Source organism: Eretmochelys imbricata, chromosome 25 (genome assembly GCF_965152235.1).
Source record: "Eretmochelys imbricata isolate rEreImb1 chromosome 25, rEreImb1.hap1, whole genome shotgun sequence".
NCBI lineage: Eukaryota > Metazoa > Chordata > Testudines > Cheloniidae > Eretmochelys > Eretmochelys imbricata.
The window spans coordinates 5175107-5187798 of NC_135596.1; the positions used below are offsets into that span (position 1 = coordinate 5175107).

The following is a 12692-nucleotide window of genomic DNA, read 5'->3' on the forward strand; positions in this document are numbered from 1 at the left end:
CATGGATATCTGGTCTCTACCCACATCCCTCTGCAACTGCCCATCCCAGATATACTCAGCATCCCATAGGTGCTCTGCCAGTCCAGTGTCTTCCAAAAGAAAGACTGGACGGAACAGACCAGTCAAACCTTCAATTCATTTGCTTCCAAATTACCCCAGCACATGGTCCCTGTAGTTTGTGTGCTACCAGCAAAGGGTTAATCAGCTTTGTCAAACTGCTAGGCAACAGAGCTCCTTGCTAGAATCTGCATGGCCAGAGTGCTGGGCGTTTGGTTTCTCCTGCTCGTCTAGTTGAATTTAGCTTTTAGTTAAATGCGGCTGTTATTTTGCTCATTCATCTCAGGACTCTCTAATATATTTTATTACCAATTCAAATCCCTGTCCCCCAATCCACCTTACCCCCCCCCACCATGTCTGCTGCACTGTGTATTGTTGTCCAACGCTCCCCATGTGTCTCCAAGCACTTGTTCGTCAACACAGGGAAGCCCCAGTAAATCTGCTGCTTGAGCCTCGCCCCAGCTAGCTGCCCGCCCTGGTTTACCTACACGTCCGGGAGGCAGCGCTGACTCTGTCTGTCTGTCCTACAGGCCCGGGGAGAAGGATCTGGCGAGGCGAAGTCGCTGTGGTTTAAAGGCGGGTGAGTAACTGGGCAAACCTGAAACCTCTCTGACTTCCAGCCCCATGGCATCTGCGAAACCTGAGCCTGTTGTTGGGAGGAATGCTGATGTTCCCTGGCGTTGGCGGCTTGGGTGGGGGGCACCTTGGATACATGAGCCTTATGGAGTGGCCCTGTGGGGCGGGGAGCATTCTGGAACAAGATACATCTCCCTAGCCCACGACAGCCACAGCAGTGCCGTTTTTCAGAGATGGGCCTTTTCCGTAGGCCGTTCCACTGGGCACAGGTCAGTTACTGCAAAGGGAGCGTGGTGCAGATCTGCAAGCCCCCAGCAGCACCCATCCGGGATGCAAGCCAGCAAACGGCTCCACTTCTCCACGGGAACGAATCGGGCAAAAAAAGCTGGGGAAGAAGAGGAAAGAGCAAGTGGATCCGACTGTCACCGACCCCTCTGCTGCACCTTGCAGCAGGTTCCCACCCTCTTTCTATGTTCTAAGTGCCCAGGATGTGCCAAGCAGCGAAGCATGTGATACCCTTTGCTCTCTAGACATGCCACATTCGGTCCCCTTCCCAGGCGGCATGCCACAGTCCCGTCTTCCAAACTGCTCGGGAAGGGCACTGCTTGTCAGACTTCCCCGGGGAAGAGGAGGCTGAGTTCCCCTAGGGTAGGGGTTCTCCGACTTTTCGACTGGTGACCCCTTTCACATACCAAGCCTCTGAGTGCGACCCCCCCTTATACATTAAAAACACATTTTTATATACGTAACACCATTATAAATGCTGGAGGCAAAGCAGGGCTTGGGGTGGAGGCTGACAACTCACAACCTCCCATGTAATAACTTCGCAACCTCCTGAGGGGTCCCGACCCCCAGTTTGAGAGCCCCTGCCCTAGGGGCTGGCTGGCTGAGGTGAAGCAGCAGTGACATCTCTGGCTGAGGGCATGAAGCCAAGCTGCCAGCCATCCCTTGAGAGGCAGGGAGCTGTATCAGCCACACTTCCCCCATGACGGATACAGTGGGACCTGCTTCCAGGGAGCTCTGGTCTCCTGGATCTGTGTAGAGAGACCCAGAATTAAAGAGTCAGAGAAACCCCCACCTGCCAAGTCCCTCAGAAGACACATGGCTCAGCTGTGACGAATGGCAAGAGCATTCTGTACTGAGGCTTTTGAACATGGGCAGACCTGGTTCTCACTGGCTCCCATCCCAAGGCGGTGGAACTGGGTGTCCAGAACTCCTGGCCTGGCCTAAGTAGCTATCGGAGTGGGTCAGAAAACCAACAGGTTTTTCCCTGAGAGATTTCAAGGTTCTAACTGACATTTCAAAACAAAACAAGCCTTTTCATTTTCCCTTCCAGCCATTCCCTTGCCACAGCAAACCGTTCAGCGACCCAGAACAAAATGCCAGTGTGAGGCAAAATGCACATTTGCGTTTTGAATTGACATTGCAACGTGAAATGCTTTATCTGGCTTTAAATTCAAAAGCCCAAAACAAAGCAGCCTTTTCAGTCAAAAGAACCACTTTGTTTAGTTTCGGAGTGTCACTTGGGGACAAAAATGCCCACTCTGACGTTTAGGGCAGGAAAGATCCAAAGATTTTGTCTGAATTGACACTTAAACTGTTAGAGAGCTTATTCCTTCACCCTCCCACTTCCCTGGTCCTTCTCACGTGAACAGAGAGCAACAATACCCGAAGTCCGAAGGTGCAAATAATTCAATGTTTATTGGGGTGAACTTCCAGCAAGCTTAAATCCAAGTTCCTTTTTCTTTATTTTCTAATCCCAATTTACTTCCTATTTGCCCCTAATTTATATAGTAATATTCTCAGCTATACCTTAACCAATCATTTTACTGAAATCTATCTAACCAATCCTAACATATTGTAACATAATTATCGAGCCAATTACATCCCACCACCTTACTTAGTTTACACGCAGCAAAATTAATTATACAGCAGACAGAAACAATTAGAGAGCCAAACAAATTAACAATAGAAAAGATAAAACATAGAGAAATGAGGGCTTCACAACCACAACTATTGAGAAGACAGGATGCTATCAAACTAAAAGTTTTCTTTAACCATCTTTCTCTGGAGGAAGGCGATAGGCATTATCAGGACAGGATTGTATTCCTAACAGCCCAATAGCACTTTATTTCAATGTGACGAGTTTGGAATGTGAGGACGTGACCCGTTCGCTTCCCAGCTTGTGGCTGCCTCTTCTGCCCTGCCAAAGGCAAAGGCCTTAGCCTACGAACAGGGCCTCAGACTAGCCTAGTGAGAGAAGGCCGATACACAGGCGGACTGTGATTTTGATTCTTTGTTTTATACCTCTATAACTAGCTAAGTGATAAAATCACACCTACATTCTTAGCGTAAATGGCCTTTACAGACATCTCTGAATATCTCTATCCTAACATAAACATTTCTCTTTCAACAAACCTGGGAGGTTTTAGTGGGAAAACGTTCTGCACAAACTAGTTACAGCAGCTGTAGTAGTAACAGAGATTGCACCCTACAGAACCTTCTAGAGCGAGGGGGCTGGATCATCCGCTCCTGGGCACCTCGCGTCATTGTTCACTTCTGTGCAAAGTAGGGGCAAAATGCTGCCCCTGACTCAGAAACCCCAAAGCCCGCCCTGGTGTGCAGCATTTTCCATTGAAACCAGCATAGGAGCAAAGTTCCAAGAACCACCATTGACAAAAGGCCGAAACTTACTGAAATTCACATTTGTGTTCTTCAGAATAAACCCCCTTTCTCAGTGGAAGGCTGAACACTGGCTGAGTCCCTCCCCGTTCACACTGGTGTGAGCGAACCCCGAGCGAGGCCCTTGGAGTGATCTCCCTGCCCCGAGCCAGTGTTTGTAGTCTCCCTGCATGGCCCCACTTCCCACCCCCCGCCCTTTCACTGCCCTTTCTGTGGTCCCGGTGGTCTCTCCCTGGCCGTGCGACTGCAGGTCTCTTTGACGGGGAGGGGGACATGCGCAGGAGTGGCTGGTGACTCTTGTGCACGGTGTCAGAGCGTGCTCTGTTCCCCTCTGTCTGTCTCTCGGGGACAAACCCACCTGCCATGCAGGATGGATCTGGAGAGCCTGGGCAGGAATGGACACAACAGATGGGCTCAGTGCTGGGGCAGCTGGGTGGGATCTGGTGCTTTGATCTACAGGAAATCCGTCTGTCTGATCGGGCGATTCCTTCTGGCCTTCCACTCTGTGGCTTGAAGGGGGCTTGGGGCAGGGTGTGGGCCAGCCGGGGCCAATGGACCCAGCACTACATTGACCCATCCGCTGTCCCCCCTGCGGGGCAGGGACGCAGGTAGGGCAGGGGCTGCTTCACACAGTAGTGCAGCGCATCTCCGCTGCCCGCTGGGGAGACGCCGCCTCACCCTGGCATGCAGCCCGGGAACACCTGCCAGGTGCTGGGCAGGGCACAGGCCCCTCTGTGTGTGTGCGTGGGTGTCTCGATTGGTCTCCCCTTCCTGTCCCGCCCCCTCTGACTCTTGTCTCTCTTCCAGGCCTGGCGGCGGTCTGATCATTATTGACAGCATGCCCGACATACGAAAGAGAAAGCCAATCCCCCTAGTTAGCGATTTGGTGAGGCTCCTCCTAACGCCGCTGGCTTCCCCGGCTTGTCTGCTCTGCCCTGCTGGAGTGTGCCGCGGATCTGGCCCGAGCCGGGTTAACCAAAGGGATGGTGGGGCTGCTGCTTTGAGGAGGGGGTCTCTCTTAGCATCAGTAGCGGCCTCCCCGCTCGCCCATCAGTGGCTCCCTCCTCCCTTAATCCGGCTCAGGTGCTCTTCGCCCCGTTTGCCTCGCTTGCTCTGTTTAACACGGCTGTGTTTCTGTTCTCTTTCCTGTGGTGCTGGCTGGCTGGGTTGTACCGCAGGGGAGCGGCGGTAAAGTTTCTGCGTTGCATTGACAGCATGCCTGATATTAAGCCTGGACGCAAATCCCTCCCACTAGTCAGCGATCTGGTGAGCTCGTGGTCTTCCTGGTTAAAGAGAGAGCACCCTTTGCATCACCTGCCCGGTCCTTCCCTCCCGCACCCAGCCCAAAACCTCCACCGAGCCCCAGCAGGCTGCCTCCAGCGAGGCATCTGGATCACAGGGCAGGGAGGGGCACGGGACTGGGGTGTGGCAGGCATGCCTGGTAGTTGGAGCAGGAGTCAGGGCCAGTGGTTAGAGCGGGAGTTGGCAGCCAGGAATCAGAGCCAGGGTCAGAGGCTGGAGCCGAGGGTCAGGACTGGGTTATCTCAGGTGAGGCAAGGCCGGGGTAAGGCTGAGGTCAAGGCATGAGCAGGGCTGGGTTCCAGACAGGTACGGGAGCTGTTGCAGCCATGGGTGAATGCGCTGAGCAGCCGCTGAACTGCTGCTGGGCTTAAGAGCCGGTCTGCGGCCTCTTTCCCCCGTCAGGCAGCCGATACAGAGAACCGCGTGGGCGAGGCCCTGATTCCTGGCAGCCTGGGTGTGCCGGTGCCGGAACCATGTCTCCGAGTGGGCGTCACTCCCTGGCTGCATGGATGGCACAGGCTCCTCCAAGCACAGAACGAGCATGCAAAAACCTAGCAGTCAGCTGCCCCCCAACAGCGGCCCCACCTGCCACAATGCTGACCCACTGGAGCCCTTCTTAGGCGTGCTAAGAGGAGAGAAACCCAGGCCCCGGCGAAGCCCAGGGGCTTGATCACTGACTTCTGTGGGGCCAGGATTTCACCCCAAGTCCATTCAGATATTAGCCTCTCCGCAGCAGCTGGGCCTGCAGCTGGGGACATCCAGCAGTGCGAAGGCCTCTTCTCGGACACGCCTGGGAGACTTTGCCCTCCAGACGCTGTCTGAGTGAGTGTGTATGAATTGCAGGGGGGCTGGGGGAGAACCAAGACATGGAGAAGGCAGGGGAAATCCTGACCGTCTCAACCATCGGCTGAGAGAAAGCCAGGAAGCAAAGTGACTTGGCTCGGAGAGAAGGAGCAGGATTGGATCAGGTGTCCCGGCTTGGGGCCTACCTCTGTTCCCTGTTCACCCTGCGTTGTGGCTCACTGAGGTTTTCACAGCCAGGCTGGACAAACCCCTGTCAGGGCCAGTCTAGGTTCACAGGGTCCTGCCTCAGTGCAGGGGGCTGGACTAGGGGACCTCTCAAGGCCCCTTCCAGCCTGACATTTCTGGGATTCCCAGGGACTCCCCTGTTGGGAGTGAAAAGAAAAGGAGTACTTGTGGCACCTTAGAGGCTAACCACTAACCAATGTAGCTCACGAAAGCTCATGCTCAAATAAATTGGTTAGTCTCTAAGGTGCCACAAGTACTCCTGTTCTTTTTGCGAATACAGACTAACACGGCTGTTACTCTGAAACCTGTTGGGAGTGTCACTTTCTGCCCTTGAAGGAAGTGGGCCATTAGCTCTGCAGAGCTGGCCCATGGGGGTCTGCCCCCCAGCCCCTCGGGTTCCTAGGCAATGAGTCAGCCTGCTCAGAGAGCGCGGAGGAGGTCACTGTTCCAAAGGGTGCTGTCTCTTTAACAGAGGTTCTAGGGGCCTTGTCCAATACGGGGCATCAGTCCGAGTCCTTCTGTGGTAACATTTGGTTTCTAGTTTTGTTCCCAGATCCCTTCACAAGGGCAGTGGAAATCTTCCCAGCACATAGACGGCACCACCCAGCGCATTCCCGTAATTCCCAGCGCATAGACAGCACCACCCAGCGCATTCCCGTAATTCCCAGCGCATAGACGGCACCACCCAGCGCATTCCCGTAGTTCCCCGCACATAGACGGCACCACCCAGCACGTTCCCGTAATTCCCAGCGCATAGACGGCACCACCCAGCGCGTTCCCGTAATTCCCAGCACATAGACGGCACCACCCAGCGCGTTCCCGTAATTCCCAGCACATAGACGGCACCACCCAGCGCGTTCCCGTAATTCCCAGCGCATAGACGGCACCACCCAGCGCGTTCCCGTAATTCCCAGCGCATAGACGGCACCACCCAGCGCATTCCCGTAGTTCCCCGCACAGAGACCACACCACCCAGCACGTTCCCGTAATTCCCAGCACATAGACGGCACCACCCAGCGCGTTCCCGTAATTCCCAGCACATAGACGGCACCACCCAGCGGGTTCCCGTAATTCCCAGCACATAGACAGCACCACCCAGCACGTTCCCGTAATTCCCAGCGCATAGATGGCACCATTCAGGACACTCTCGTAATTCACAGTGTATATTCCACAGCCCCATAATTCAGAATCTCCATACCATTAGAGTGAGCGTGCTTTTCTAATTTAAGCTGTGTACACCACAATATACAACACACACGCACCCATAAGTAGCAGTACATACCCTTACAACCGGTGCCTTCCTGTAATTAACTTCTCTAACCAACACGCTCCCGTAATTCACAGACTATATACCATTACGTGCTCTGCTGTAATTCACAGTATATTGCAGTGCCAAGGCCCAGTCAAGCTCCCCTCAGTGCAGACCCCACACGTTACGCACAGCCTGCTTGGTGCTATTTTCACTGGTGACAAGTACAAAATTTGAAACCGGACCCCTTGTTGCCTTCTCACCTAGGCTCCCCCTTTGCCTTCCCCTTCCTCTCTTTAATCCATTGGTTGGGTTGTGCTTTGTGCCCCGCCCCAGGGATTCTGTTCTCCTTGTGTTTCTCTCCACGCAAGCTGCCTCGCCTTGTTCCTTTGCTGCCTTGTCCACGTGGTGCTTGCGTGCTGCTCTCCCCTGGCCCTGGGGTGGGGGGGGCAGCTGCTGCTGATGCCCCTGTGCTGAGTGGTGTTTGTCTCTTTGTGTTGGTGATGGAGCGATCCTGGGCTGGGTGGCGAAGGGAAGGTGTGTCCCCTGGGCTGTAGTATGTATAGGGGGATACGGACAGCGGGAAAGATGCCCTGTGCTTGTGATGGGGGCTGGGGGTGGCCTCCTGGTGACTCGCTGCACTGGGATGCATTTTATCCCCATCCACCATGGATAGCTTTATCTCTGTAGCAGCCGGGCTCCCTTCCTTGGGTGATCCCTTAAACCCCAACCGCGTAGAAAGATTCCCATAGACTCCACTGAGCTTCAAATCGGGCGCTAGACGCCCAGGAAGCAAGCTGGCCCTGCCCGGCGGCTGTGCCCAGGCGAATAAAGATGGGAGTATGCACCCTCTCTTCTCAGAGTGAAGAATATGCTGTTGCCCTAAAGGAGTGGCAGAAAGCCCCCCCCCCCCCCGACCCCCCACCAAACCCTATCGCTGGCTCAGAGCCATACCTGAATCTTAAACCTGCTTCCTCTGGTGTATGCCTAAGTTTTGTTACACCCATGCTCAGCCACCATGAAACACCTGAGGGGTGGGGGGTCCATGCAATAGCTGAGGTACAGAATGCAGCTAGTTCCAACTCCTGGCTGAGAGTGGGGAAAAGCAACAGAGAAATGTCCAGAAGTGGGTTAGCGTTTGGTGCCGTCTATTTACCCATTGACTCCCTGTGACAGAGAGGAAAGAAGTAGGACTTGACTTCCCTGTGTGAAAGGGCTGATATAACTGTCTTTTGCTTTCCATCCCTCTGGCTCTGGGCTCCCTCGCAGGCTATGGTAAGTCCTGCATTGTTTCTCGCACTTGAGTTTCCTCCCTTGTCCTGTTTCTTGCAGAAAATATTCGGGGCTTTAATATAAACTGCCAGGCTCCTGCGCAGCTCCCATGTGGCATGGCCGGGGACGACAGAGAGTTGTAGATTCTGGCCAGGAGGGGGTGGGGGGGAGGATCTGGAGGTCAATTCAAGACCACCCCAAACTGTTTGAATGGGGATGAAAATTGAGGCCAGTGTGGGCTGGTGAACTGGGTCCTGTCTGGCCACATGCTGCAAAGGCCACCTGAGTTGAGGGCCAGGCAGGTGTCTTACACCTGGCTTTGAGGAGCTTGCCTGTTGTCAGAGATGAGGTCTCTGGGCTTGAACGGTTGTCCTGCTTTGGTAGCTACCATGTGACAAATCCTGAACCCCCCCTTTCCCCGCCCAAGCTTTGGCCCATACGCCTAAAGGGCTCGTGGCCTTGGTGTGCTAGTCATTTCATCCACCCCCTGCTGCAGCAGCAGTGCCCAGGACCAGTCTGAATGCGTCCCACTGGCCTGCTGAGTACTTTGGCCATCGGGCCTGGGAGGGGCCCGGCACTGCTGGGGCATGTCCCTAGAGATGCTCTGGAGATGCTGCTGTTTCCGCCACACTGAGGAGCTGGGCATCTTGACTTGGGACCTTTGCTTTTAAAAGCCCACCCGCTGGGGGGCGGGGCTGGCTGTGACTCCTCCCTGCTGATACAGCGGTTTGGTTGTGTTTCACTCCAACAGTCGCTGGTCCAGTCCAGGAAAGCTGGAATCACGTCAGCACTAGCATCAAGCACCTTAAACAATGAAGAGCTAGTAAGTGCCACCCCTCGGCATGTCTCACTCTGCTGCCGCAGGCTCCAGACACGAGCCTGTCAGACTGCACGAACAAAGCAGGGTCAGGCGGGGTCGTCTGTGGGACGGGACCCTGCCACGGGTCTGCAGGGAAGCGATGCAGATGAGTCAGCGCTGAACCAGGATGGTTAGCAGGGGCTCTGTGCAGTGAGAGGTGTCATCTCTCAGAGGGGCAAAACTAACCAGCCTGCTTGTGGCTGTTAAAGCTCTCCCAGCTGGGGTATGAAGTGGGCTAATCCCAAGGAAGGTCCTTGCATTCTGCCCACTTGTTCTGGTGTCCTTCATTGCCCATCCCATTGCTGCGCGCTGTTAAGCAGCGGCTGCGTCCCACCCCAGAGCTGGCCGCACATCAGTGGCAGGGGAAGGTCTGCATGCCCAGTACTGGAGAGATGGAGACCACTGTCTATAAGCCCCATCTCTGGGGTCTCTCGCTGGCTGGGAGCAGCCCTGCCCCTCTCAGACAAGAGCCTGCCTGGTGTGAGCGTTTTCTCCTTTCCCCCGCCCCACTTCTTTGCTTAGAAAAACCATGTTTACAAGAAGACCCTTCAAGCCTTAATCTACCCCATCTCCTCCACGACACCCCACAACTTCGAGGTCTGGACCGCCACCACCCCCACGTACTGCTACGAGTGCGAGGGGCTGCTGTGGGGCATCGCCCGGCAGGGCATGCGCTGTACGGAGTGCGGGGTGAAGTGCCACGAGAAGTGCCAAGACCTGCTCAATGCAGACTGCCTACAGAGTAAGGGGTGCAGCCTCTCTCTTCCTTTGGCTTCTGTGCCTTTGATGTCTTACAGACCCCCATGCAGGGGGCCCGAGGGTGGTGGGGGAGGGTCTTACGTATCCCCATTAACTCTTTAATGCCAGCACGGAATGACTTCTTGGGTGGGGGCCACCCCTGTGCGAGTGCTCCCCAAAGGCAACCTGTCCCAGAATCTCCCCTCTTCATTGTTCCCCTCCCAATCACCTCCAGGAGCGGCTGAGAAGAGCTCCAAGCATGGGGCAGAGGACCGGACCCAGAACATCATCATGGTGCTGAAGGACCGCATGAAGATCCGGGAGCGGAACAAGCCCGAGATCTTCGAGCTGATCCAAGAGATCTTCGCCGTCTCGAAAGCCACCCACACCCAGCAGATGAAGGCCGTGAAGCAGAGCGTGCTGGACGGCACCTCCAAATGGTCGGCCAAGATCAGCATCACAGGTAGGTGCAGGGCCAGGCTGACGTGCCCTGCCAGCTCTGGACGTGCACCTCTGAGCGAACACTGATAGAGGGGGATGGGAGTCGAACCTGCGGCCCCCTGGAGAGCCCTGGAGGTCCCCATCACACCGAGATACGCTGGAGCTGAGACCGTTCAGCACCACGGCACAGGGACACCCTGCCAGCTTCCTAACTCCAGGCCAGGCGCCCAGCATGCTGTGTGTTGCCTTGATCCACTGGAAATTGGCTAAGGACAGAGCATTGCATGCTGGGACCTGAAGTCTGCATGGGCTGCATCTCCCTGTTAATGAGGCTCTCGATTCCCAGGGCTATGTGTGCAGGTCTCTGGAGCCCAGCTTTGTTCCCTGCTGTGGATCTCGCAGCAGGATAGATCAGGTCCCTCGTGCATCAAGGGGTAGATATTCTTCCGCTGTCATTAGCCCATTGCAGAGACTGTGCCAGGTGCATGCAGCTGAGAGGAAATTAACCCGGCGCTTTCCTCCCTTTGGGAGCCCAGGAAGCACGTGTCTCCAGTGCGGCTTTTGGTGAAAGGAAATGAATTCCCATTAGAACCTGCACCAATCCAGCTGGATGCCTGGATCCAGCCCTTGCAATGGATCCCAAGCAAGCCAAGTCAGTCTCCTCTTTCGAGCGCTGGCTGATTTGAAAATCGCATGTTGCCCGGTTGTTCTGTATTTGCCATTGATTCCTGTTTTTATTTGTTCTCTCTGTTGTGTGTGTATTGTGTCTCTGTGGGGCTGGCTGGTGCGTGGTGCCGTGTGTGTGCATATAAACATTTGTGCCTCTGTGCGCATGGGGTGTGTGTTGTGTTATAGTTGTCTGTGCCCAGGGCCTGCAGGCAAAGGATAAGACAGGCTCCAGTGACCCGTATGTTACTGTCCAGGTTGGAAAGACGAAAAAAAGGACTAAAACGATCTATGGAAATCTAAATCCGGTCTGGGAGGAGAATTTCCATTTGTAAGTTACATCCTACTCCCAGTCCTACCTCTCTAGTCCACAGGCCTGCCCTACAGCGTGGGGGGCCGTGTGTTCCTTCTTCTCAGTCACCCAGGTCTGCAGCTTGATTTGCGTCCGCACTGCACAATGACAGGACTTGGACCAAGTCACAATGGGTTTTGAGCTCTGTCCGATACCCCGTCCTCAGACCTGGGACCAGCACGCTTGCTGACCTGAGTCAAACTGATTTGTGTGCAGCCCGAAGGAGGGTATGGGCTGACATTGGAGTCAGAGCAGCGGGCTTAGCGTACTGTGTAGACATTCCCCTGCCATGCCGACCCCTGGTGTGCACTGGGCTCACTATATCTGGGATGGATTTTCTCCGGGGGTCAGTTTCTTCTGGTTGTTTCCAAACCCTGGTCAGGAATTTGGAGGGGACAGCCTCTCCCCCATGACATTACTGCACTTAATAACCAGCACTGGAGGGATTGGCTGGCCTGGGGCTTTGGGTCCTGTGGCTTCATGCCGCCTGAATGCTTGATCTTCCCACCCTTCCTGCAGGAGACCCTTGTATGACCTGAGCTTTGTGCTAGCTCTCTCTGCCGGATGCCCCAGGAGGTGGAATTCCAGCTCTCCTGGGCCAGGATTGACACTGGACGGTTCACCCCTATTTAGAAAGCCTGCGCAAGGTCCATGCATGCACTTAAGCCCGGTGCATGGGCCTTGTGGGAATTAAAAAGTGCGTCCGCACGCCAGCACTGTTTCTCGACGGCAGGGAATTGCAGGCTCAGAGGATGCTGGGCCAGGGGCAGTTACCCACCCCCAGCACTCCCAGGAGCCTTTTGCAATAGGTCTGAGGGAGCTCCCAGTTGAAAGGCTGGGTTTTGCTGGGGGATAGGGGAGGGTTTTTTTTGCTAGGAATGCCCCATTCCTGGAGGCTACCCTGGTTCACGTCATTGCTCTGGGAATTTCTCTGTCCTCCCCCGAACCCCAGCGAATGCCATAACTCCTCCGATCGGATCAAGGTGCGGGTCTGGGACGAGGACGACGATATCAAGTCCCGCGTCAAGCAGCGCTTTAAGAGAGAATCCGATGACTTTCTGGGCCAGACGATCATAGAGGTCCGGACACTGAGCGGGGAGATGGATGTCTGGTACAACTTAGGTAATTCACTAATTACCTATACAACCCTAGGACCCATTCCGGCCCCCGCGCCAGTCAGTGACCCGCTCCCATTGATTCCACTGGCTGCGACTCTGTGGTATGTAGCGATTTCCGTGCAAACGAGGTTGAAAAGCTTTTCAGAGTTAGCAAGTCAGAGTGTAGTCGCTATTTATCATTTCCATGGCAGGTGCTATTCATTGTATTGTATTTATTTGTTATTGCATCATTGGACAGAGGCCCTAGGGCTGGCAGGGACCTCCCAGGCCCCCGAGTCCAGTCCCTGCTAGTGCAGGCAGCGCCGGCTGATAATCCTGCTCTGACACACGTCACGCTCCATCCTCAACCCA

General features: G+C 54.9%; 1 protein-coding gene across 1 annotated transcript in view; it reads left to right on the plus strand.

Annotated features, from left to right (window-relative positions):
* Positions 1 to 12692, plus strand: part of UNC13A (unc-13 homolog A) — an 88315-nt gene that overhangs the window by 32983 nt on the left and 42640 nt on the right. The window contains exons 13-20 of the mRNA XM_077805458.1: positions 588 to 637; positions 4494 to 4581; positions 8165 to 8170; positions 8919 to 8990; positions 9549 to 9768; positions 10000 to 10227; positions 11061 to 11202; positions 12176 to 12345. Coding sequence (XP_077661584.1) covers positions 588 to 637; positions 4494 to 4581; positions 8165 to 8170; positions 8919 to 8990; positions 9549 to 9768; positions 10000 to 10227; positions 11061 to 11202; positions 12176 to 12345 — 976 coding nt within the window. The remainder of the gene's footprint in view (positions 1 to 587; positions 638 to 4493; positions 4582 to 8164; positions 8171 to 8918; positions 8991 to 9548; positions 9769 to 9999; positions 10228 to 11060; positions 11203 to 12175; positions 12346 to 12692) is intronic.